Source organism: Ursus arctos, unplaced genomic scaffold (genome assembly GCF_023065955.2).
Source record: "Ursus arctos isolate Adak ecotype North America unplaced genomic scaffold, UrsArc2.0 scaffold_16, whole genome shotgun sequence".
NCBI lineage: Eukaryota > Metazoa > Chordata > Mammalia > Carnivora > Ursidae > Ursus > Ursus arctos.
Window position 1 is genome coordinate 25,673,623 of NW_026622830.1, and position 25,493 is coordinate 25,699,115.

General features: G+C 49.3%; 1 protein-coding gene across 2 annotated transcripts in view; it reads right to left on the reverse strand.

Moving 5' to 3' along the window:
- HCK (HCK proto-oncogene, Src family tyrosine kinase) overlaps positions 1–20,749 on the reverse strand; it is a 37,747-nt gene extending 16,998 nt beyond the window's left edge. The window contains exons 1-5 of one of the 2 annotated variants that reach the window (XM_026503255.4): positions 20,482–20,749; positions 5,811–5,928; positions 3,023–3,065; positions 2,559–2,658; positions 1,675–1,773 (exon numbers count right to left, since the gene is read on the reverse strand). In XM_026503255.4, coding sequence (XP_026359040.1) covers positions 1,675–1,773; positions 2,559–2,658; positions 3,023–3,065; positions 5,811–5,927 — 359 coding nt within the window. In that variant the 5' untranslated portion in view covers position 5,928; positions 20,482–20,749. Of the gene's footprint in view, positions 1–1,674; positions 1,774–2,558; positions 2,662–3,022; positions 3,066–5,810; positions 5,929–20,481 lie in introns of both variants that reach the window. The other variant, XM_026503254.4, reaches the window with a different exon arrangement.
- Between the last annotated feature and the right edge of the window lie 4,744 nt (positions 20,750–25,493).

Sequence of the window (25,493 nt, forward strand, 5' to 3'; positions counted from 1 at the left end):
CCATTTGCATTTTGAAACATTCAAAGTATTGTCTGTTTCAAGGACGGGGAGGAAGTAAGATTCCCCCCGTACTTCCCAATGCCTGGACTGCTCTCCCCAAACGCACCGTCCCTTGGCCGTTTCTTGATGCAGACGCAAGAACGCGGGAGTGCCCTCGGCAAGCCCGATGTGTCTATTTAGGTCAGTGGTTCTCAAGGTGAGTCCCCGAGCCAGCAGCATCAGCCTCACCTGAGACCTTGTTAGAAATGCAAATTCTGAATCAGACAGTTGAGGAGCAGGGCCCAGAAACCAGTAGTTTAGCCAGCCCTCCGGGTGATGCTGGTGCACTCAAGACCGAGATCCGCCATTTAGGGTATCCCCTTTGTTCACAAACGATAACCCGTCACATATGTTGTCTGCGCCCCGCCTTTTCCACTTGGCAGGTATGTTGCCCTCGAGGAGTACTGCCAGCCGGTGCCTCCTCTAGACGGCTGGGGGGGGAGGTGCAGGTGTGCTGTGAGTGTTCAGATCCCGGAGTCTGGGAGCAGAGCACTGGATGCCCCAAGAGAAAGCCTAGAAGGAGTGAGAAGGAACCGAGCCCTGCCTGCAGCAGTTAAGGGGTGTGCTGGGGGGTGGTCCAGGACAGGGGGTCAGCGGTAGGAGAAAGCCCTTCCTCACGGCCACAGAAGGGAGACTTCGCGCAGCAAAGAGGTTTCATGTGCACTGAGAAGGGCATGACTCTCAGATGGGGAAAGCCCAAACATTTTAATTTCTAATAGGTCAGCATTTCAAACCCTCAACACTATCAAGCCAGAGGGAGGCGGCAAAAGAGAGAAAACCAGAGGGACCGCCATTTCTTAACTTTCTGAATGGCTGGTTGTGATTGGGGTCTGTGGTCGCCCCATAGCATGGCCACCGTTTCACTCGCCAGTCTTGCCCACCACGCTGTGAACATCTCCAGGGAGGAGCCCTGTCTGAGGCACCCAGTGTCCCTGGAACGGGGTTGCCGGATGGCCACAAATGTCTGTTGGATGATGGCATGGATGCATGAATGCCGTGTAACTGTTTATGTTTTCAGAGTCAAGCCAGACACAGAGAAGAGCCTGCAGCCTAGCCCGCTGGGCTGCAGGGAGCTCTCTGAGGGGGGCTGTGTCTGATGCATCCTTGCAGGCCCCCGTCTGGGGCTTGGGGACGTGCAGGCACGTCATTCACTTACTGAATGAACCAAAGCGGGGATGGCCAGCCAGGTGCAGGCGGGCTCGCCTCGCCAGAGACCCTCTTCGGCACGGCCGCATACTTCAGTCCACAAATATGTATTGAGCACCTACTGCATGCCAGCCTGTGCTGAGGAGGCACTGGCAGATACACAAGCTCCCCGTCCTCAAATGCTCCCCACTAGTGGGGGAGGCAGGCCATGAACGTGAGAAACAAGATTGTTCCTGCTAGCCAGAAGTGTTCAGGAGGGAACAAAACAGGTCTCCATGAGAGACACAGTCCGGGAGGGGATCTGCCTTAGACAGGGCGGTGGAGGAAGGCCCCTAGGAGACGTGAAGGGCGGGAAGGAGCCAGGCAGGGACAGACCCCTAGGAAGAGTGTGTCATGCAAGGGAGACAGTGAGTGCAAAAGCCCGAGGCAGGAACAAACCCGATTTTGCTCGGACTTCCTTCGGTAGGGCAGGAAAAATGGAACACTTACTCCTCTGTCTCCAGAGAGTCAACTCGGGCGACGTAGTTGCTTGGGATGTAGCCTTCTTTCCGGGTGGCCAGGGATCGAGCCTTCCACCACTCCCCAGACCTGAGGACAGGAGGGAACAAAGGAGTCAGGAAGAATTGGGAATCCCCTGGTCCTCCTGGACCCCCCAGCCTTGGCCTAGAATACCCTCCCAACCCCAGGAAGCAGACAGGGTAAGGGGCAGGGTTACCACGGTCCTGGCCCCCAGCCTGCACTCTGTCGTTAGGGCATGGATCTTTACAACAGCCCCACTGTGCATCCAAGGGTCTAGAATCAAGCCCGGTCCCTGCATTCACAGCCCTGCAGCCCTAGGTCTCTGGCCCCACTCTTCCCCTGGCCTTGCAGGGGTCCATACTTAGGGTATGGGGCCCTGTGCCCGTGGTGGACTCATTGTGGGCCAAGAGCCACAGGGAGTGGTCTGACCAAGTAGAACCACTCCCATTCCTGAGGCCCAGCACACAGTGACACTACGCTGGTGGTGAAGACTATAGGGGACCAGAGGTGGCAAACTCAGAGATCCAGAGATTTCTGAATACAAAGGTACCTGTGCAGGGTCTGGTCCCTAGATAAACCCGTAGCTTAGTTACAGGAGCCCAAGGAAGACCTCCCTGAGAAAGCCCTTTCACCTGTTCATTGTTGCCTGCATGTGCACTGCTAGTAAGTACACGAGCGCCTTTGTTGTGGCTCTCGTCCAGGTTAACAGCAAATCGTTCCTCCTCTATTATGATTCTTATCAGCCATTTACCCCCTAGTATAAAATAGTCTATCAGGTTCTTTATTGAAACACAAAAGAGAGCATGATTGAGTACTGCAGGTAGCTATGTCTTAGGATTGGGATAGGGACTCACTCTTCCAGGACCACCATCTGATCTCCCTTCTGGAAACTGAGGTCTTCATGGTGAATGGCCTCATAATCATACAGGGCAATCACAATGATGTCATCAGGACCTGCTGGGAGAGAGACACACAGGATGGTGAGGCTTTATCTGAGCGCCACCACGGCCCTGGATGTTTCCCATCCCAACAACTGGCACCCAGCCCTGGACCCTTCGACATGTCTGTCTCACGGTATAAGGAAGGATCTTGCCATGCGGCATGCGATCTAGAGTTTAAAGCTAAAGGTGTATTGTTCACATTGGTAGACAGTGTAATAGAAATGAAATAGCCGTACAAAGTGCTTTGGGAGTGATGTAAAGGATTTGCAAGGGCAGTTTTGACAGTTTGGGATTTTTGCCTTAAGCTCTGACTGAGCCCCTAACCTAACCCTCTCCATGACACAAGACTCCACCACACGCGTTTGCCAAATACTTACCATCCGTGGACCCTGGTGGGATGTTGTTGCTGTTGTCAGGACGCTGTGGGGAAGAAAGGGGAGAAGGGGCTGAATCTGTGTGTGGGGAGCCCCAGAAGGTCTGTGTCAAAAAGGATACCCCAGAGTATCTCATCCCAGGCCTGTGTGCCATGGGAGGAGGATCTGAGAGGGCTGGGGACATACGTGAGGTCACACAGCACATGAGAGGCACCGCAAAGACCCAGGTCTCTTGGGTTGTGGCCTTGGCCTTGGACATACTGGGGGATCCTGGCTTGTTCCCCCCCCCCTTGACATATGGTGAGGGGGTTGGTCCAGATCAGTGTTTTCTAAGATATGCTTGAAGAAGCTGTAGGTCTACCAATGTGTCCCACGCATCAAGGCTCCATCACGTACAGGAAGGACCCTAAGTGTTCATCCAGAGGGGCTCTGACACCTACACGGTGGGGCTCGAAACCCCTCAGCGACACGGAACTTCATTCCTGGCTCAACTAGGCCTTAAAGACACACTGTTGAGTGAAAAAAGCTTGTTCTTCAGAATGAGAAACACAATCCATGTACAGAGAACACGTACACACATCCTAAGTATGAATGTGTGTGAGTGTAAATTCTTGGAAAAAGGTGTGCAAGGGTCCACACCAATTGACAACAGTTGATGCCTCTGGGGAGAGGTGGGATACCTCTGGGGAGGGGGACATCGGTCAGAAGAAACTGTAGATTTCACTGCCATTTGTGATTTTTCTTTTCAAGGGGAATGTGTTTGCGTGTCGCATGCTTAAGTAAACTTAGAGAAACAGGTGTGGGAAACAAGGAGAGGTGTATCTTTCCTTGGGGAGATCCACAAAGCCCGTGAAGAGTCATAAAGCTCTGAGGACCCCCACAGGGAAGGAGCCTGTTCTGCCCAGTGCTTTGTAAACTGATTTGGCTTGGGAACCCTCTCTCTGGAGGAACACTTACCAACTTACCACTGAACTAATGCCCTGCAGGAGAACGACACACGGCCAATAATAGCATCCCATAAACTTGATGCTCAGGAGACCAGAAACTGGTAGGAGAAAATCCTCTGCTTCCCACTGGTGCCAAGCTAGAGGGCCTCGGAGAACCTGGAGCCTGAACCGCAGAAAGGGCCCAGGGCCACACAGGTTAGGAGAGAGAACAGATCTAGGAGTGACTTAGGGTTTAGGATGTCAGTTCAGGACATCACTGGTGTGGGAAGATCATTAAATCTCAAGATCAGGATGTCAAGTGTCAGAGGGAGGGAGGTGTATTCCACTATCTCCACCCCCCTTGCCACATTCCCAGAATTAGCCCTGTTCTAGACATCAGGCCTGGAGAAGGGCAAGCAGAATGGAGAGAGGCCAGGAACCCATGCGTGAAAGATGATTTGGAAGGAATGGGTGGGTTGGGATAAGATGTTTGCTTTATTCTCTGCTAGTTGTCATGGGGCAAAGGGAATGGATGTATTTGGTGTGGGGCTAAGGGTTAGGTTTGGGAACAAGGAGTTAATTATGAGACAACAGGCCTCCCTTCAATCTGAGGAAGAACTTTCTAAGGGCCTGCCCCAGGAAAGAGAGAGCACCCCTGCCTCTGGAGGCAGCAAGCAGAGGCCGTGCTTCCCTAGATGACTTCAGATTACAGCACGGACTGCAGGATTCCAGAGTAGAGAGCACCCCAGCCTCAGGACTGGAAAGACCCAGCTCTGCTGTTCCCAGCTGTGTGGCCCCTGGGAGGCATTTCACCTCTTTGAGCCTTAGTCACAGGGGCTTTCAAGTGGCATAACTCCTGCCTCACAGCTTTTGGTGAGGACTAATAATGTGGAAGCACCTGACCCCAGTGCCTAGAACACAGTAGGTGTTCCAAGAACGGTAAGATCGGTACAGCCATTCCTGTAGCTATAGTACCGTCACCACCACTCCTGGTTCTGTTATTGTTGACAGCACTGTTACTGTTACAGCCACTCTTCCATCACTCTCATGACTACAGGAGTAGTGGCCCGACTGCCATGGCAACTATTGCTCCCATTACCACCACTAGTACTGCCCTGACTACTGCTCCTCGTTAGCATTTGGCTTCTGCCTGTTTCTCCTGCTCCAACCACTGGTACTTGGGAGCATGCATGGCCCAAGTTTGAATCCTGCCTCGACCCCCTATTACCCGTACGGCCTTCGGCAAGTTATTAAGCTCGGTGTCTCACCTGTATAGTAAAAATCAAGACCTAGGGTTACTGTGAGGCCACTAGGTATTGATAACCATACAGCACTTAGGACAGTGCAGGGTTCGTCATGAGCCCTGTATAAGCAGAGGATAAGTAAGCAAACACCTCTACGAGTATGACCACTTCTTTTATTTCCTGCATCTGCCCTTGCCATTAAACTCCACTGGTCTTGCTGTTACAATTGTTATTATGGTTATTGTTACAGCACTGATACTATCCTTACTATCACTACTTCAACTGCTGTTGTTACTGGTCAGGTCACTGGCTACTGTCAGCGCTGCTTGTGCTACTGCCCAGGCTTGGGGCCTCTGCCATGCCCACCAGGACCTGGTCCCTGGAGCCCGGGTGGAGGGGCCAAGGCCTGGGCAGCTGGACAAGGAGGAGTGACGTCATTGTCCCAGGTCCTTGGTGCAGGTGTATTCCAGAGAGTTAGGGCATTGCTGGTGACGGGTCAGCTCCGTGTCACCCCAAACACACCTTGCTGACCGTTGGAAAAACAGGAAGCTGTTAGGGCAATTTGGGACAGCATGGGGCAGCCCCTCAGGCTGCCGAAACCCCCTTTCTTCCCCCACTCACCCGCTTGCTGGTAGACGTGGGATCTGGCACATACACAGGGTTGTGTGGGTTGGTGCTGGGCTCATTTTTTGAGACCTTGCCTCTGTCCTGGAGGAATTTGGACTTCATGCACCCCATCCTGCATCACAGAGAAGGTAAGTGAGCCTGCTTGCCCCGAGCTCCACACAGAGGAGTCTTGGATGCTGGGTTCCAGGCCCCCTGCCCTCAGGCTGGCTCCCTCTCCCCTACCCTGTCTCCCCCCACCCCCTGACCCACTGCCCCTGCCAAGCCCACTCACTCCACCCTTGCCACCCCTGGGCTTCCCCACGTCCATGTCCGCCACATACCCACACAGAGTTGACAAGCTGTCATAGTCATGCTACCAAGGACCCCTGCAATGGGGAGTTTATTCAGAGAATAAATCATGAGGATCATCAAAACTCAACATGCAGAGCCTTGGAGCAGAATGGGTGGTAGGCACCACGGGTGCTGGGATCAGAAAGCCTTGAGCTGACGTTTGACCCCTCCACCCCACCAACACCTCACCCATCACTCGCCCTGCTCCCCAGTCTCAGTTCCTCATCAGCAAAGTGGGGATAATAATAATACAACACACTTGCAGGGTGTTGGAAGGATGAGAAAACATGTAGGCGGGGAAATACTTAGCACAGTGTGGGACTCAGAGCAAACAGTAAAGTGAAACTATACCATTATTATATAATAAATGACCATTTTATAGTCAACGACCAAGATGAGGTCACGTCATACGGCTCAAACAACCCAGCTACATAGTAGTCAAGGCATCGTCTTCCTTGTATCATTTATAACTGCCTTATAATAGTTTCCTTCCTCCCTTCCTCCCTCTCTTTCTTTCTTCCTTCTTTCTCTCATAAGTTTATTTGGTCATTCATTCTTTAGTTTACTCAGCAAATACTTATTGAGCACTCTTCTATTTTATTTCTTTCTTTTTTTTAAGGTTTTATTCATTTATCTGACAGAGAGAGCGAGCGAGCACAAGCAGGGTGAGTGGCAGCAGAGGGAGAAGCAGACTCTCTGCTAAGCAGGGAACCTGATGCGGGGCTCGATCCCAGGATCCTGGAACCTGACCTGAGCCAAAGGCAGGCGCTCAACTGACTGAGCCACCCAGGCGCCCCAGAGCCCCCTTCTAAACCATGAATAAGATAAGCGAGTTCATGCCGTTATGGAGCTCACCCTGGAGACGAACGGGAGACCCAGACAACAAACAGGTAAACAAATACATAACAAGATAAATTTAGTTAGTGAAAAGTGTGAGGACAATTATAAAGGATGTGATAGGAAACAACAGTGCAGGGCTTTTTTAGACAGGGTGATTAGGGAAGACTTCTCTGAGGAGGTGACGTCAGACCTGGGACCCCAGTGGCACAAAGGAGCCAGTCATGTAACACAGTGAGGGAAGAGCGTTCCAGGCAGAGGTAACAGCAAGTGCAAAGGCCCTGCGGCTGGAACGTGCTTGGAGAGAACAAGGTACTGAAAGGAGGCCGGTGTGGCTGGAGGTCACAGGCAGGCAAGAGGAGTGTGGCTTGGGACTAGGCTGCCATATCTTTTACAGCCAGTGGGGAATCTGGATTTGATTCTAAAGATGATGAGAAACCATGGAAAGTTTTAAGCAAGAAAATGATGGAATTCATTTGCATTTCAAATAATGGCTGCTGGGTGGAGTGTGGACTCTAGGAAGCAGGGCAGGGAACCCCATTCACTGCGGGAGTGAAGGCATGAGAAGATGGTGGCCAGGCCCCGGGGTGGTGGCCACCGGGGAGGTAAGCAACGGACAGATTCAGGAGGGACATTTTGGAGGTAAAGCTGACAGATATTACCGATGGGTTCACGAATTTTAAAGATACTTAAAGAAAACACATTTATCAGATCAGTCAAAACTTAATTGCAAAAGTGGCCGAAATGTTTTATTTCTTCTCTCAAAATGCTCATGTGTATTTGCTGAGATGAGCCCTAAGCAGCCCCATGAGAGAGTAATTGTCTTCCTCAGCTCTACACCATTGTAATTCTCCTCCAAAGCGGTTAGAACTCAGTTACACTTATCTTGTTAAAATAAACACATGTTTGTGGTTTAAGAAAAAAAATCCATATTCCTAGGCTTTGGGGAGTTACTTTGTTAAAAAAGATTCTTTTTATTCACAAGGATGTTTCTGTCCGTCTGTGTGGGAATTGGCAACAATTTACCACTTCAAGACTTAAGCGGTCTCTGCTTCATTTGCCTGTTGTGAATAAAATAAGGAACTGCTTCAGACCCCCAGAGTGCTGGCTCATTAATTTGAAAAATTATCACAATTAATCACGGCTTTATAATGTACTTGTATGTATTTAAAACACCTCTCTTTGACTTATGATAAATGTGTCTCACGGTTCTGGAAATAAGACAGCATATCGTGTGGTTCTGTATGGCATACAATCGTATTACATTTCGTATTTTTTGATTATAGAAGAGCATTCTGGGAAGAACACTGCTGTGTGATGCGGGGCAGCTCCTTCTGCTTCTCTGAGCTCCTACTGAGTATCATTTATACCAGCAATTTACATATTTGAGATGGCCTCGGGGTCCTGAGCAACGGGACTCTGCCACCCTCATGTTGATGCATGATCCGAGGCCACCTCTGAGAAAGGACGGTGGGGTTCTACCGCACAGGGTGGTGGTGAGCACTGAACGAGTTGATAAATGTAAAGGTTCCCGGCACAGCAAGCCCTACAGAAATGTTAACCATAACCAATTCTGCTAACTAGCAAACGTGGAGGATAAAGCAAACACAGATACAATTCCTCTGACCCACAAGCTTAGAGATAACAGCAACACTGCAGAAGTTAACTTTTAATTTTAATTTAATTTTATTTTATTTTAAGTAGGCCTAGAGCCCAATGGGGGCTTGAACTCCCAACCCTGACATCAAGACTTGAGCTGAGCTCAAGAGTAAGATGCTTAACCAACTGAGCCACCCAGGTGCCCCAAGAAGTTAATTTTTTAAAATAGGGAGTTCCCGTTAGTTCAATTTTTGCACAATAAAATATGATTTTTAAAAAGTTATGTACTGGCAGAAGTCAAATTTGCATAAAATGTGACTGTCCCCTTAAACCAGGAGAATTGTTCCACTGCTTGGCGTGACATGACCTCAGACATGCTCATTTTTGTGACCACCAGACCTGGAAACGTAATGAAAGCCATGTATGTAATTAAAAAATTTCTATAGCCGTATTTTTCCAGGTAAAAAGAAACAAGTGAATTAATTTTAAGATGCATTTATTTTCCTGAACATGTCAAAAATTATTAACATGGAATCAATATAAAAATTATCAATGAGGGTTGCCTGGTTGGCTCAGTCAGTAGAGTGTGTGACCCTTGATCTTGGGGTCAAGAGTTCAAGCCCCACATTGGACTGAGAGCCTACTTAAAAATAAAAATAGGGGCGCCTGGGTGGCACAGCGGTTAAACGACTGCCTTCGGCTCAGGGCGTGATGGGATCGAGCCCCACATCGGGCTCCTCCGCTGGGAGCCTGCTTCTTCCTCTCCCACTCCCCCTGCTTGTGTTCCCTCTCTCGCTGGCTGTCTCTATCTCCGTCAAATAAATAAATAAAATCTAAAAAAAATAAAATAAAATAAAAAATAAAAATTTAAAAAATAAATAAATAAATTTTAAAGTTTAAAAAAGTATCAATGAGACACCTTATACTTGTGTTTCGCACACTAAGTCTTCTAATCCCAATGTGTACGTTACAGGTATAGCTCATCTCCTCTAGGATTCGCCAGTTTCGGGTGCTCAATGGCCACCTGTGGCTCGAAGCTGTGGAATGCAACAGTGCAGACAGACAACCTTTCCATCATTGCAGCATAGCAGAGGCTGGTCCTACTCATGGCTGTGGCCCTCAGCACTTGGCTTAGCATCTCCCTGGCACATAGTAGGAGCATAAATTATAATTAGTGAATAAATGAATGCCCAGAGCCTGTAATCAGTCTACAGTAAAAGCATCAGGATGTGGTTCCGGCTCCAGGGACTGAGTTGAATAGGGAAGACTAAATATACAGAATTATGTTCCAAAGTCACATACAAAGAAGCTGTTACAGATTGGCAAAGACAGTCAAAGCCATGCAAAGATTGCCAAGATACTTATTGACTTAAAAAAAGCAAACTTCAAAAGATATATAATATCAAGCCATTTCTATAAAATGAATACATCGGGGTTCTGCCACTAACACATATATGTTAACATGTTCATAGAAAAAGCAACCTGTTTATAATAATCGAGCAGCAGGATAACAAGTTGGGTTTTGAAGAATGGGGAGGATTCCAATCAAGATTTGGGGAAAGTCAAGAATGTTCCAAAGGGGCGCCTGGGTGGCTCAGTTGGTTAAGTATCTGACTCTTGGTTTTAGCTCAGGTCATGATCTCAGGGTCGTGAGACTGAGCCCTGCATCAGGGTCATGCTCAGCAAAGAGTCTGCTTGAGATTCTTTCCCCCTTCCTTTCCCTCCCTCTCTGCTCCTCCTCCCGCTCTCTCACTCCCTCTCAAATAAATAAATAAAATCTTTATTTTTTTTTAGATTTTTATTTATTTATTTGAGAGAGAGAGAGAGCATGAGAGGGGAGAGGGTCAGAGGGAGAAGCAGACTCCCTGCTGAGCAGGGAGCCCGATGTGGGACTTGATCCTGGGACTCCAGGATTGTGACCTGAGCTGAAGGCAGTTGCTTAACCAACCGAGTCACCCAGGCACCCAATAAAGTCTTAAAAAAAAAAAAAAGAATGTTCCAAAGAAGTACTGACTTCCACAAAGAATTGAGGGAGTCTGTAATATTAGACCATATCCAGAGTGCTTCAAGACTCAAAAAGAGTTATGCTACCCCATTTAGAAAGGAAAGAGTATTGAACCAGAAGCCCAGGGTGCCACTGCTACTGCCTACTAGATTTCTCTCTCAGCTTCTTTATGGGCAAAGTAAAAATGGGAATTTGTACATTGTCACCATAAAATTCCAGGGAGCACAGCAATTTGTCAACAGAAACAAATATTTTGTGAGCACTAAATTCAAACGAGAATTTATTATGCAGCTCCGCCTATAAAGGTTCCCGAAGATCACAACGGACAGTGTCCCCAGGAATGACTTGGGACTTGGCAGCTGAGTCTGCAACACGTTGATGAGTTGGTTCCCTAATAGATGGCGCTGCTGTTTGGGTGGGTTTGGGGGCCATGGGATGGATGAGGGCAAGGAGAGGATGAGGGAGGAGGTTACACAGCCTAGGCCCTCTCTGCAGGAAGGGACTGAAGAGGCCTGGTGATCCAGTGGCTTGAAGTGAGCTTAGAAATGTAACAGAGCACGTGGCTACCGTGTGTGACAGTGTGAGACCAGCAGCAGCATCACAGAGGAGCTGTTGGACATGCAGAGTCAGCACACCTGGGTGGCTCAGTCGGTCAAGCGTCTGCCTTCGGCTCAGGTCATGATCTCAGCATCCTGGGATCGAGCCCCGCACTGGGCTCTCTGCTCAGGGGGGAGTCTGCCTCTCCCTCTGCCCCTCCCCTCCTTGTGCACACACGCCCTCTCTCCCAAATAAATAGATAAAATCTTTTTTAAAAAAGGAAATGCGGACTCACAGCCCACCCCCAGTCAAAATGTGCATTTCGACAAGGCCCAGATGATCTGTGCGATCCTCCTACTTGAGCAGAACACCTTTTGCTCTTGCTTCCTCAGCAGCCATCCCTCTTCTGATAAGAGCACCTGGATTTTCCCTGACCAGCCTTCTCCCACTCCATGCAGGGAGCTTCTGGAGGCTAACACATCCCTTGCCTTCGGGGATCGACAACTTGATACAGGTCTGGCCAACCGGAGAATTCCACATCCCCTGACAACCAACAGTGGTCGATTCAGCTATAGGTATGTATGTGGTCCTAACTGAGGCTATCAGAATCGGCCCTGGGATTTTGCTGGGAAAATTAGGGAAAAGGCACGCTCTTTCTCTAAGGGTAGCCGATGTAGGTGTAGGTGTAGGGAACTGGAACTCTTGGGAGTCATTCTGACCTCACAGGAGGGGCTGACTTAGTGTGAAGCCATCACAGAGGCCAGCAGAGCTGAGCGATGGAGACAGTGATTCCCGAAGACACGTATGAACACCTGGACCCAGCGATGCCTGAAATTTGCCAACCTCAGGATTTTTCCATTTTATGAGCAAATAAATTCTCAATTTGGTCTAAGACGGTTTGAATCGGATTTTTACTGCTCGCACCCAAATAGTCCTCACTGTTTCTTGCATATCCCCGAGCTACAATCTGGACTGAATGCAACAGAGTCTCTGGGAATGAGGGCCTGGAATCTGCATTTCTCGCAATTCTTCAGGAGATCCACCGAGGTAGTGGAGTGAGGGCTGAACTTGGGGTCAGAAGACTTGGGTTTGGATCCCGGTTCTGCCACTGCCTGGCTATGTGACCGTCAGTAGGTCGCTTCCCCTGAGCTTCATTTCCTGCCCTGTAAAATAGGAGGCCCTTGCTTCTCAGGCTTGGCCCGAGGTCCTGGGTGACAGGGATGTGAGAAGCTTATTAAAAACTTCTGAACACATGATTCTTGTCTAATGTGACTCAAAGCCAGGCTCTGAGAGCAGAAGTTGTTTGCCTGGTCCCAGACTAGCTTAGAACTCCTGACCCCTAGCCAAGACACTTCCTCAGGTCACTGCGAAGCTCCTGGAAACTGAAACTCGCTCCCCCTGAGCTTCTGCAAGCATTACACAAAGGGAAATGAGAAAGTTCAGCTTACTCACCGTGGGTGCTTCCCACGGTCACCAGGCAGGCCATGGAGCCACAGAGACTCCTCCTGCACGCTCGGAGTGAAGCCCGAGGCAGGGAGGCCAGGGTGCTGCCTGGGCTTCCTGTGGGGTGGGCAGGAGATGGTTTTTAAGGAGCTTTTAGGCTCAAGCAGAGGCCTGTGAGGGCTGGGGCTGAGGAGCCCTGGATTCTGGTTTCACCTCTGCCACGAGCTCTCCGTGTGAGCTCAGGCAAGTCCCAACATCTCTCTGGGCCTCAGTTTCTCCAAATATGGAGCGAGATGTTGGAGGATAGTTCTTTCCTGTATAGTCTCTGCTCCCCCTTCTTCTGAGAACCACTCCGCAGTCTTCCTTTGGGAACCACCTCTCCCCCATCCTCATTTCATGGATTGGGGTAGAGCTGACTTCAACCTCCAGCTGTAGATGTCAGTGGGGGGGGGGGTTGTGTCTGACCAAGTCTGGCCAATCAGAGTTGCAGTAACAGAAGCAAAGGTGGACACGTGAGTCCATCCTGGATATTAAGAGTCATGCATTGGCCTTTGGCTGGAAAAGAGTTGCAAAGCAGAGCCAAAAAATGGAGAAACACAGATTCCCAAGCCCTGGAATGCAGCCCTTCCTGAAGGAGATGTGTTCATGGACTTCCCAATAATCTCCCTCTCCTGCATGGGCCAGTTTAAGTTGGATTTCTGCCCCCCTTAAACCTCAAAGAGTGCTGCCCAGTGCAGAGGAAATTCTTACTAGGGATTGCAATTCATACTTAAGTGTAAATGGCTTATGGCGAAGACTTCACAGACAGTAGGTTTTGATGGATGAGAAGAGGGTTCTAGATCCATTAGCATAGGTGAGGCTGTGTGGAATATGGACCCCACGAAGCTGAAGGCATTGACACCATGCCTAGAATGTGCCTGGCATGTATTAGGCCCTCCATATATGTTTGTGGAGTAAATTTATTGTGTTCAACCTTCTACAGGCCTGACCATAGTTGGGTGAAGTCAGCAGGACCAGAGTTAAGAGCCTATTTTACAGATGGGGAAATGGAGATCCACAGCAGAAAGGTTTCCCGGGTGGTCGGTGGCAGGTAGCATGAGAACCAGCTCTCTTGCCTCTCACTGGGGTCGGCCCCAGAGGCTACAGTGGGGAACTGCAGCATGAGGACGAGGAACCCAAACAGGAAGTTCAGGCAGGCAGACCTCTACCGCCCCGCGCTCAAGACTGTCCAATTAGAGGAACCTTCTCGGTACAGCTCGCCATGGAGGTGGAGAAAAAGACTTCCCCCCACAGGGACAACTTCCGGAAGAGTTTCCAGGCATGCAGAGCCGTGCAGATCCCCTCCTCTAGTTCCCTGTTTTCTCAATGAACCACCTAAACCCCCAAGTGATTGTTATCCCCAGTGGACATGTTGGGCTCACCCCTGACTCCTCTTCACTCCCTTTTCTTGACCCTCAGTTTCTTTCTCATCAAAGAGCTCAAAACATGGACTTGGCAAACATGAAGGGGTTGGTGAGACCTTCCTTATGCAGGTGGAGCAGCGCCCCAGGGAGGGTGAGCGTGGTGCCTGGTTTACACAATAGCAAGGGACAGAGCAACACGCTGAAGAGGAACTCAAGGCCCGGGGTCATTCGCCTGACTCGGCCAGAGGGCTGGCTCTGAGATGCGTGTGTGTCAACTACTTGTCCTAAACATGGAGTAAATTCCTAGCATGTTCATTGTTACCTCCAGGTCACCTGTTCAAGTTCAGAATTCAAGGGCAATTGTGAACCTCCTTAGAATAATTTTATCTTTAAGGTAAGCAGGCGGCAAGCAAGTTTGTAAACTCCAGGATAGGATTTGATGTCACGAAGAGCTGGGTTTGAACCCCCATCCTGCCTCTTAGAGACAAGCAAGCTTTTTAAAATATTAATCAGTTCACGTGCCTCCTCTGCTCACCAACTCCTGGGGCTCCCATCTCACTTGGAATAAAAGCCCAAGTCCCCTCTGTGGCTAACAAGGCTCCATGATCTGGGCTCCCCCCAACCCTGTAGTCCTGCCTTCCTCCCTTGATACATCCTTTCCAGCCACACTAGCCTCTTGCTATTCCTCAATTCACCAACCATGTTTCCACCTCAGGGCCATCGCACATGCTACTTTCTGAAATGTTCTTCACCCAAAAAGCCTCTTTCACGTCACCCAAGTCTCTTTGCAGATCTCACTTGCTCAGAGAGGCCTTCCCTCATCACCCCCAACTCCCGTCACTTTTTAGCCCTTCCCAGCTGTATTCTTCGTGGCTTTACCCAGCAGCTGATGTGGTGGCCATGAAGATGGGCCTCTCAGATCTCCGACTGCAGAGAGTGGAATTGACCAATGGCCCAGCTGCCATGCTTTGAAGTCCATCATCACTATTGCTATGGGCTGTTTCCAGCCAATGATGGAGTGTGGCAGGGAAACTGAGGCAGGCCATGCCAGTGGGACCTCTGACAGGAGGTTGTGGCTAAGGGCTCCCCGAACAGCTTGCCAAGCTTTCCTTGAAACTGCACTAGAGTCTAAGACACTTCCACCTCTCCTTTCCTTCTTCCTTCCTGCCCTCCTTTCCTCCTTCCCTTTCTTCATTTGGAGTCCAACATGCCTTGCCATCTACTGACTCTCCTAGCCTCTCCTAGTTGCTCCCACACTCATTCCCGCTGAGGTATTTCTTGCATATTTAGTCTCTCTGAGATGAGAGTCTGCTTCTCAAAGAACCTGAACTAACACACTAATAAATTACCTAGGGATCTGTTTATGATCTGTCATCCTTGGAATGTAAGACACATGAGGGAAAGTGATTGTTTTGTGCACTGCTCTATCTCGGTGTGTAAAACGAGGACACAGCAGGTACTCAATAAATTCTTGAATAATTGAATGAAGTCTCCTTCAGCCTCCTGGGTGCCCTGGTTTTCCTCATTGAAACGAGTTATAAATGCGTGTCTAAACTGAAAAGGGATATCCATGTTTGTTCATCTGCGCTTGGAGAGGAATGAAGCCCCTCCTTGACTGGAACTGAGTGGAAGCTGCCCCCTTCGGACAGGACATGGGTGCCAGTTTGCCCCTGAGGGCCAACTTTGAACTCTAATTTCCCATCATGCTCCAAGGTCAGCTGCCCCCAAATCTGTCCCCCACAAATAGAAACCTTGAAGCCACAATAATGCACGCTCTGACCTTTCGACAGCTGCTTTTTTATAGTTGACAGAGTCTCAGTTTCTTTTCTGTTTTGGAGGGTATGTATTTTGTTTTTAAAATTATCTTTCATCACCTGGTAAGGCAGGACATCATCCTTATTAAAGAGGAAAACCTTACAGAGGAAGGGTCGCTGTGTCTCTGCACTGACGCACACGCGTATGGACGCACGCACGGTATCTGTCCGTGTGCTCCCCCACCACGCTGCCCTTCAGCGTTTCAGAGCACTCCTGCTGGTGGCACCTGTATTTCTTTGCCTGAGAGATTTCTGTGTGGCCATTAGCGCCTACTCTGCCTGTGAGCTTGGCAAGTGCAAATGCTAGAAAATATCACCCCCCAGGAGCAGCCCTCAACCAGGGACTGACAGAAGCAGACGGATAAATACGCCAGGTCCCTCACCGGCCGCGCATGCTCACTGGCTCCCAGGGCTCCTAGCGTAACTGGTTTCTTGGGGCCCACGGTAGTGACTGGCTTGATAACACACTGCTATTGGCTGCCTTCTCTTCTGGCTCGCTTCCCCACTCTCCTCCCAGGGGTTTCTGGGATCCTCTCCCAAATAGTAAATGCACATGGCTCCTTTTCTAGGGTCTGCTTCCAAAGAAACGTATGCCCACAGAAAATACGGAACATTGTTTTTGTGTGTGTTGCCATCAAAGGACTTCTGCTACGTGACTTGGGAGGTAGTATCTTTATTCCCATCTTTCAGACGAGGAATCTGAGACTCAGAGAGTGACGGATTTGCCGAACGCATCATAGCTTCTATGAGGCAATGTGGGCCCTCAGCCTCAGGTCTCCTGCCCTCCATCTACGGTTCTTCATTTCTCCGGCAGAGATGAGGAAAGGTCTCCTTTTTTTTTTTTTTAAAGATTATTTATTTATTTATTTATTTATTTGACAGAGACAGTCAGTCAGCGAGAGAGGGAACACAAGCAGGGGGAGAGGAAAGGTCTCCTATTCGCTTGGCTGCACCAAATCTCCTAGACCAAAGGCTTTCAGGGTGATGGTAGAGCTTGGGTGGGTGTCTTAGGGCAGTATCAGGAATGCAGACCCCAGTGTAGTGACATTCGGAGGGTGCAGCGACACGTAGAGGGCCACAGGCATCAGCCAAGAACAAGGGTGTGTTTTATGGTGGAGCAAGGGTTTCTTCAGCATCATTACCCAAGCCCTTAGAAGTACACTGAAACTCCCAGCCCTGGGGTGGAGGAAGCTGGAGACAGGGGGTGGGGACCAAAGTGCTGTGGGGGGTTGTTTATAAAGATGGAGGCTAAAAGAGATTGTATCACTCACATGCTGTGTAACTTTGGGAAAGCTACTTACCCTGTCTGGACCTGGTGTTCTTTTTCTATAAAAGGGGAGGCCTTATCATGACTGGGGGGCAGGACTTGAAAACTCAAATGGCCGTAGAGGCCCACGGGGACACCCACATGAGGAAAGTGATCCAAGAAAAGGCGGTGCAAACCGACAGCCCTGGGGGTAGTCCACAGGGGAGCTCCTGCGAAGCTTCACCTGCCATGAGTGGATAGCAGAGGGGGATGGGAGGCGGAGTCTCTAGTCCCACTACTGCCAACTTCCTTAGTTTTTCAAAAGACAGAAATCCAGATTTGTGTGAGTTCTCTTGGTGTTAAAACTTGGCAACCAATTATAAAGAATCAGTATGTGGGGCCAACTGACGTACACCTATGTGCTGAAGTCTCAGGAGGGGAGAGGTTGTCCAACATTCCTATGTTCAAAGTTTCTGAGGCCCTACTATGTGCCAGGCACCTACTATGTGTTAGTGATACAGGAGTTTAGGAGACCAACACGTCTTTGCCCTTACTTTCCAGAAAGAGTTTAAAGTGCGAGACCTGCCTGTTCCCTTGAATGCAGACAATTTACTCCTCACCCTCAGGGCTAAAGGCCCCCAGGGAGCAGCCAGGTTAGGGTGAGATTAAGATCTATGCTTCCCACACCCACTAGGGTGGCTACAATAATAGTAATTTTTAAAAAAGGAAAACGCCTTGCAAGTGTTGGCAAGGAAGCGGAGAAACTGGAACCCTTCTACGTGACTGACGGGAACGTAAAATGGTGCAAAACAGTCTGGCAATTTCTCAAAAAGTTCAACATGGAATTACCATTCGACTCAGTGATTCCACTCCTCGGTGTAAACCAAGAAACTGAAAACAGGTGCTCAAACAAATACCTGTAGGCGCATGCTCACGGCGGCACTATTCACAACAGTCAGAAGGTGGAAACAACCCAAATTTCCATCTGCCGACGAATGCGTAAGCAAATTGCGGTACATACATACAATGAAATATTGTTCAGCCGTAAAAAGAACTGAAATATCAATACATGCTACAACTTGGGTGAACCCTGCAAACATTATCTTATGTGGAAGAAGCCAGAATAAATTAATCCTAAAATACAAAAAGCAGGCTGGGGGTTGCCAAGGGCTGTGGGGAGGGAGGAGCGGGAGTGACTGCTTTAATGGGTTCAATGCTTCCTTTTGGGGAGATGAAAATATTTGGGGACCTTATGGAAGTGTTGGTTGCACAACACTGTGAATGTAGTAAATGCCACCAAATTTTTAGTTTTAAAATGGTTAAGTTTATAATGCTACGTGAATTTTGACTCAAAAGAATTTACGAATTGCAAACTACATTAAAGTGCTTTCCTAGGATGGTTAAACAAATTATAGTGCATCCAGACAGTGGAATACTATGTGGCCATTAAAATATCTAAGGGGGGCGCCTGGGTGGCTCAGTTGGTTAAATGTCTGCTTCCGGCTCAGGTCATGATCCCAGGGTCCTGGGATTGAGCCCCCCATCCGGCTCCCTGCTTCTCCTTCTCCCTCTGTGCGCTTGCTTGCTCTCTCTCAAATAAATACATCTTTTAAAAAATAAGAATAAAGTTTAAAAAATTCCAAGGATATTTGGGGGCACCTGTCTGGCTCATTTGGAGGAGCATGCTGGAGTTTGACGTGGAGTTCGACGTATATGACATACATCCAGGATGGTCCCAGCAGAATGGTTTGTTGTAGTAAACACCTTGTTCCACACCTGAATGTCCAGCAACAGGGGAATGAGAAATCAGGTAGGGTGGTCACCTGCTGGGGCACTCCACTGAGAAGGAAGGAGCTACTTACATCTCTGCTTCTCACCCTGGCTAGACCCTGACAACTTAATGATAAGGCAAGGAAAAGAAAAATGATATTGCAGAAGAATCTCACAGCTGGATAGCATTTTTGGAGATCTTTAAAACACAAAAAAACAATTGTATGCATTATTTATGCATCCATATCTATGTAATAAATTCTTGAAGGCACAGACTGGAAAGGACTATATTTCATGACAATGGTCGTCTCTGGGGAGGGAGAAAAACAGGACTGAGAGAGAGAAAAGGTGGAGAGGGTTCAATCTGATCTGCCACTTTTAATAATTTTATTTTTAAAAAATCAGAAGCAAACATAACAAAATGCTAACATTAAACTCTGGGTGGTGGGTTCATGGGTTATTAGTATATTATTCCCTTTACTTTATTTTAACATCTCTCCCCCACCCTCAAAAAAAAAAAAAAAAAGGATAGTGAAGACAAAGCCAGGGGATAAAGGATCCAATATCTGTTGAAGGCTTTCTCTGTGCTGGCCATTTCTCTGTGCTGGCCAAAGGCTACCGCAGTGGTTCTCAAAGCATGGTCCCTGGACCAGCAGCGACAGCATCACTTGGGAATGTAAATTCTCAGAGCCCTGGACTGAACATACTGACTCAGAAATCCGGGGTCAGGGCCCAGAAATCCGTGTTTTAACAAGCCTTCCAGGTGATTCTGGTATACTGCCAAAGTTTAAGAAGCACTGGGCTGGACCGTCATAGCTACGACAATAGTTCATCGAGCTCTAAGAGCTTTCCATCAGTAACAACCTAACCTTCAAAACGACCCTGTGAGGGAGTCATTATTAATAACCCCATCCTACAGGTGTAAAAACGGAGGCACAGGAAGGCCAAATCCCTTGCTCAAGGTCAACAGGCCGGTTGCTCCCGGAATCCCACTTCCCCTTGCATGACCCCCACACCTAGCTCACTGTAGCCTTGGAGAAAGAGTAAGAGCCCCATCTGATAGATGAGGAAACTGGAATTCGGAGAGAGAGAACGACTTGGCCCAAGGTCTGACGAAGAGGAAAATGATGGGGCAGACACTCTGTGGTCTGTCCAGGAGGTTTTGAGGTTTGACCCAGACCTGCTGGGGATCGGCGCGCAGCGCGGAAGGAGGAGGGAGCGCAGCGAGCGGGCCCAGCTGCAGCCCCGCCCGGGTGTGGTTCGCACGTCGCGCCTACGGCCAGCTGTCCCCTTCCCCACGGCGGCTGCCAACCCGCTGCCCACCCGCCGTGACCCGTCACCCACCCCCACCAGGAACCGTAAGGGCCTTCCCCTCCCGGTCTCCGTGAAGCCCCATCCCTTCCTTCTCGTTTTTCTTTTCTTTTGCAGAAAGGGAACCTGGACGGCTCCGAGAAGCTGAGCTGGATCGAAGTGACTCGGTGGCCAGAGCTCCCCTCCCCAGAGCTTCTCCAGGTTCGCAGCTGGGCCATCTCCTCCGCCGGCACCTCAACCCACCGCCGGTCCGCGGCTCCCCCCGACGGCCCCTTCCCGCCGCACCCCAGCCGGCCCTGCCCCCCACCCCGGGCTCCCCGGCAGCGAAGACCCTCAGGCGGCGCTCAGCGGCCCTGTGCGCTCCACTCACCTGGGCTCCCGCCTCTCGTCCTGCGGGCAGCCCGGATCTTCGCAGCTCGAGCGCCCCCCCAGCTCAGCGGCCCCCGGGGTCCCGGGGCGCCCGTGCCCAAAGGGAGACGGGCTAACTTTCGAGAAGAGGCAAGGGCGGTGCTCTGAGGGGCTTGGGCGCCCCGCGGCTTCTCCGGCTCCCCTGGCGCTGAACCGCCCGGGTCCTCTCCCGCTCGCCTCTAGGCCTCGGTGGTGCACCCCGGCTGGGACCAGGGACGCGGTGGCACCCAGAGGCCATCTGGGTTCCTTAGCCGCGCCCTGAGCGATGCTAACCCCACCCCCATGTATCCTAACTCCGCCCCTGAAGATTCTAACCCCATCGCAGGGACTGGAATCTCACACCCCACCTCCCAGCACCCTAATTCCACCGCCCAAGGATTTTTTTTTGAAGATTTTATTTATTTATTTATTTATTTATTTATTTATTTATTTATTTATTTGAGAGAGAACAAGAGAGAGAAAGAGAGAGAGAACAAGAGCAGGAGTAGAGGCCGAGGGAGAAGCAGATTCCCCGTTGAGCAGGGAGCCCGATGGGGAACTCTGATACCAGGACCTGGGACCATGACATGAGCCGAAGGCAGACGTTTAAGGAACTGAGCCACCCAGGCGCCTCCAAAGATTTTTTTTTTTAAACACCTCCCATTCAAGGCTTCGAACTCTGCCCCTAAGGATCCTAACCCTGTCAGGATAATAAACCCGCCCCTAAGAATTTTAATCCGTCCCCCACAGATCCTAACCCCATCCCCTCCTCCAAATAACCTTACACCTGCTCTAATGCATTATAATCCCCGCCCCCCCAAACCCTAATGCTGTCCTCAAAGGGATTAAATCCGTCCTCCCAAGACCTGCAACACCAACTCGTCCCAAAATCCTAATTCTGCCCCCAAAGGATTTTGAATCTCACATTTGAAGGATTTTTTTAGCCTCACCCAATCAGAGGTTTCTAATCCTGCCCCCAAGGATTCTAATCCAGCCAACTGGATTTTAACCCTTCTCTTCAAAGGATTCTGACCCAGCCCTCCAGATTCACAATCCTAACCCCAGGGATTCTAATCCTGCTCCTGGATAATCCCAATCTTGTTCCCAAAGGATTTTAATCCACCCCTCAGGATTCTAATCCGATCCATCCAAAAATTTCAACCGTACCCTCCAGGATTTTAACCCCTCGTCAAAGGATTCCAACTCAGCCCACAAGGATCCTAACCCGTGTCCTGGGCACTCTCACAGAATTCTAATTGCTTCCCTCCCTCCCCAGGCGTTCTGATCAGTTTTCCCTACCGTTCCAATCCCCTCTTACAAGCCCAGGCCCCTCCCCCACACCGTGTCCCAAGCCTTCCCGGTCCTTCTGTGGTCAGCGGTTTCCGCTCCACGGCCCCGCGCTATTCAAAGGGCATGCAAAGTTTCCTACCCGCAGGCACCGCCCTGGCTCATTCTTGGCCAGTTTCCGGCAGCTCAGAGGACTTTGAAAATTGAGGGGGCGGGATGCTGGAGGGCAATGGGAGGCCACACATGAATGAGATGTGCCCAGGACCAGGCAAGGACAGAGCACATCTGCTCCTGGAAAAAGAGAGGTATTGTCACACTAAACTCTGCCAGGTACACTTCCAAGATGTGTAAGAATCTTACAGCGTTTCTGTAGTCCCACGGCTAGCAGCCACTTCAGGCCACCATCGTCTCTTCATTCGCTCATTCACTCATTCCTTCAGCAATACTGTGCAGGGCTACACAGGGCTTCTCCCTCTCTCTCTCTCTCTCTCTCTCTCTCTTAAATATTTTATTTATTTATTTGACAGAGAGAGGCAGGCAGCGAAAGAGGGAACACAAGTAGGGGGAGTGGGAGAGGAAGCAGGCTCCCATCGGAGGAGCCTGACGTGGGGCTCAATCCCAGAAACGCTGGGATCACGCCCTGAGCCGAAGGCAGATTCTTAACGACTGAGCCACCCAGGTGCCCCTACACAGGGCTTCTCACCTTCAGTACTATTGGCATTTGGGCTGCATAATTCTTTGTTGGGGGGGCTGTCCTGGGCATGGTAAGATGATGAACAGCCTTCCTGGACTCCACCTATTAAGTGCCAGTAGCAACCTCCTTCTCCACTTGTGACAAACAAAAATGTCTCCAAACATGACTAAATGTGGGGGGGGGGGTGAGGGGGGCAGAACCATGAATTAAAAGATAATGACCTTGCTCTTGTGTGTTTGGTATCTGTGCTTAAATACACATATATGATTTTAAAAATAAAATTTGGGGCGCCTGGGTAGCGCAGTCGTTAAAGCGTCTGCCTTCGGCTCAGGGCGTGATCCCGGCGTAGCAGGATCGAGTCCCACATCAGGCTCCTCCGCTATGAGCCTGCTTCTTCCTCTCCCACTCCCCCTGCTTGTGTTCCCTCTCTCGCTGTCTCTCTGTCACATAAATAAATAAAATCTTTGAAAAAAAAAAATAAAAATAAAAATAAAAATAAAAATAAAATTTTTTAAGATTTATTTATTTATTTTAGAGGGGGGAGGGACAGAGGGAGAGAGAGAGAAAGTCTCAAGCAGACTCCATGCTGAGCATGGACCCCGACGTGGGGCTCGATCCCAGGACCCTGAGATCATGACCTGAGCCAAAACCAAGGGTTGGACACTCATCCGGCTGAGCCACCCAGGTACCCCTTTAAAAATAATTTTAGGGGCGCCTGGGTGGCACAGCGGTTAAGCGTCTGCCTTCGGCTCAGGGCGTGATCCCGGCGTTATGGGATCGAGCCCCACATCAGGCTTCTCCGCTAGGAGCCTGCTTCTTCCTCTCCCACACCCCCTGCTTGTGTTCCCTCTCTCGCTGGCTGTCTCTCTCTCTGTCGAATAAAAAAATAAAATATTTTTAAAAAATAAATAAAAAAATTTAAAAAATTTTAATTCTGTGTTTAATTTACTTGAATGGTACTTACTCAATTTTGTGCTTCCCCCCACCCACTCCATCACTGTTGTTATTATTTCGCCGTGTTGCTAAAGGTCATTGTCTGCATCCTCCACAGTTTATGTGTCCATCCGCCTGGTCATGGACACCTATATGGCACACAACTTTGGGCTACCATGTGCCCTATGGACCTGTGTAAGAATTTTGTAAAGACTTGCTTTGCCAAGAATGATGGTTGCTTGCAGAACGGCTGCTGCCAAAATTCTTCTCCTAACATTTCCCCACATCTCTTTAAAATTTAAATTCAATTAATTCAATCAGTCTTTTATAACACCCGGTGCTCATTACATCACATGCCCTCCTTAATGTCCATTGCCCAGTTACCCCATCCCCCCAGCCTCCTCCCCTCATTTCCCCACATCTTGACTGACTCTTGGTATCATCCAGTAGTCTTTAAAAAAAAGATTTTATTTATTTATTTGAGAGAGAGAGAGAGAGCGCAAGAGCAGTGGAGGCGCAGAGGAAGAGAAGCAGACTCCCCGCTGAGCAGGGAGCCCGACACGGGGCTGGATTCCAGGACTCTGGGATCATGACCTGAGCTGAAGGCAGACGCTCAACCAACTGAGCCACCCACGTGCCCCTAATCCATTAATCTTAATTTGAGCTCCCCAGAAGCAGACCCTAGACATGGATTCAGGTGAAACTGGGTTATTTGGGAGATGCAGAAAACACTGGTTGGGGAGTAGGTGGATAAGATAGGACGGGGAAGAAAGCCAATTAAGGGAGCATTGTCAACCAAGTTACTACTGTGGGCTCCTGGGACTCACTCCTGCTGGAGAGGGAATTCTGGAGACAGTGTAGTATTCCCACTTCATCGTTATCCTTCCTGGAAGGTGTGGCGGACATTGGATGAGGGATGATCCTGGGGGTATTAATCCCCCAGCACCTCTGGCCTGCCCCATGCTTGCTCCAGCCACCAGAGAGGGCCTCCCGGAAGAGCAATGCCTGTTTTGGGGACACGAGAGGTCATCATTAGCATCAGCTACACCTTCTTCCACAAGTTTGTCGTTCTGATGGCAAAGGACCACAGACAGCAGAAACCTTGTCCTGTTACCAGCCAATTCCACCTCCCCCTTTTTTTGCTATTGAAGTAATGCTGCAACAAAAATTTGTGTGTGTCTTTCCAATGCTTCTATCAACGTTACTGTGGCATAGTTTTAGACATAAAATGCACAAGTAAAATACTCAGCTTGATGAGGTTTGGTAAAGGTATATACGTGTGTAACCACCACCCCAAACAGGATATAGAACATTTCTATCACTCCAGAGAGTTCCGTTACACCCTGTTGCAGTCAACTTCTCCCTCCTCCATTGCCTTAGGTAACCACTGTTTTTGGCTTTTTGTCTATTATGGGTTAGCTTTGCCTTTTCTAGAATTTTATATAAACGCAATCATACAGTATGCTTCTTTTACGTCCGTCTTCTTTTACTTACATATTGCTTTTGAGATTTTCCGTGTTGTTACGTGTTGTGGTATTTTGTTCCTTTTCACTGCTGAGTAGTACTCCCTAGTAGCCACGTATCACTCTTTGTTTATCCATTTACTTGTTGACAAACATTTGGATTGTTTTCAGGTTTAGGTTACATGAATAAAGCTGCTATGAACATTCATGTACAAGCCTTAGTATGGACACGTTTTCATTTCTCTTGAGTAAATACTTAGGACTGGAATTGCTGGGTCAAATGGTAAGTGTATGATTTAACCTGATAATACACCACTATATTGATTTTCAAAGTGATTATACCATTTTGTATTCTGACCAGCGATGTATGGTTTCCAGTTTCTCCACATCCTTGCCAATTTGGTATTGTCATTCTTTTTAATTAAAAAAATATTTCCTGGCGCCTGGGTGGCGCAGTCATTAAGCGTCTGCCTTCGGCTCAGGGCGTGATCCCAGCGTTCTGGGATCGAGTCCCACATCAGGCTTCACCGCTGGGAGCCTGCTTCTTCCTCTCCCACTCCCCCTGCTTGTGTTCCCTCTCTCGCTGGCTGTCTCTGTCAAATAAATAAATAAAATCTT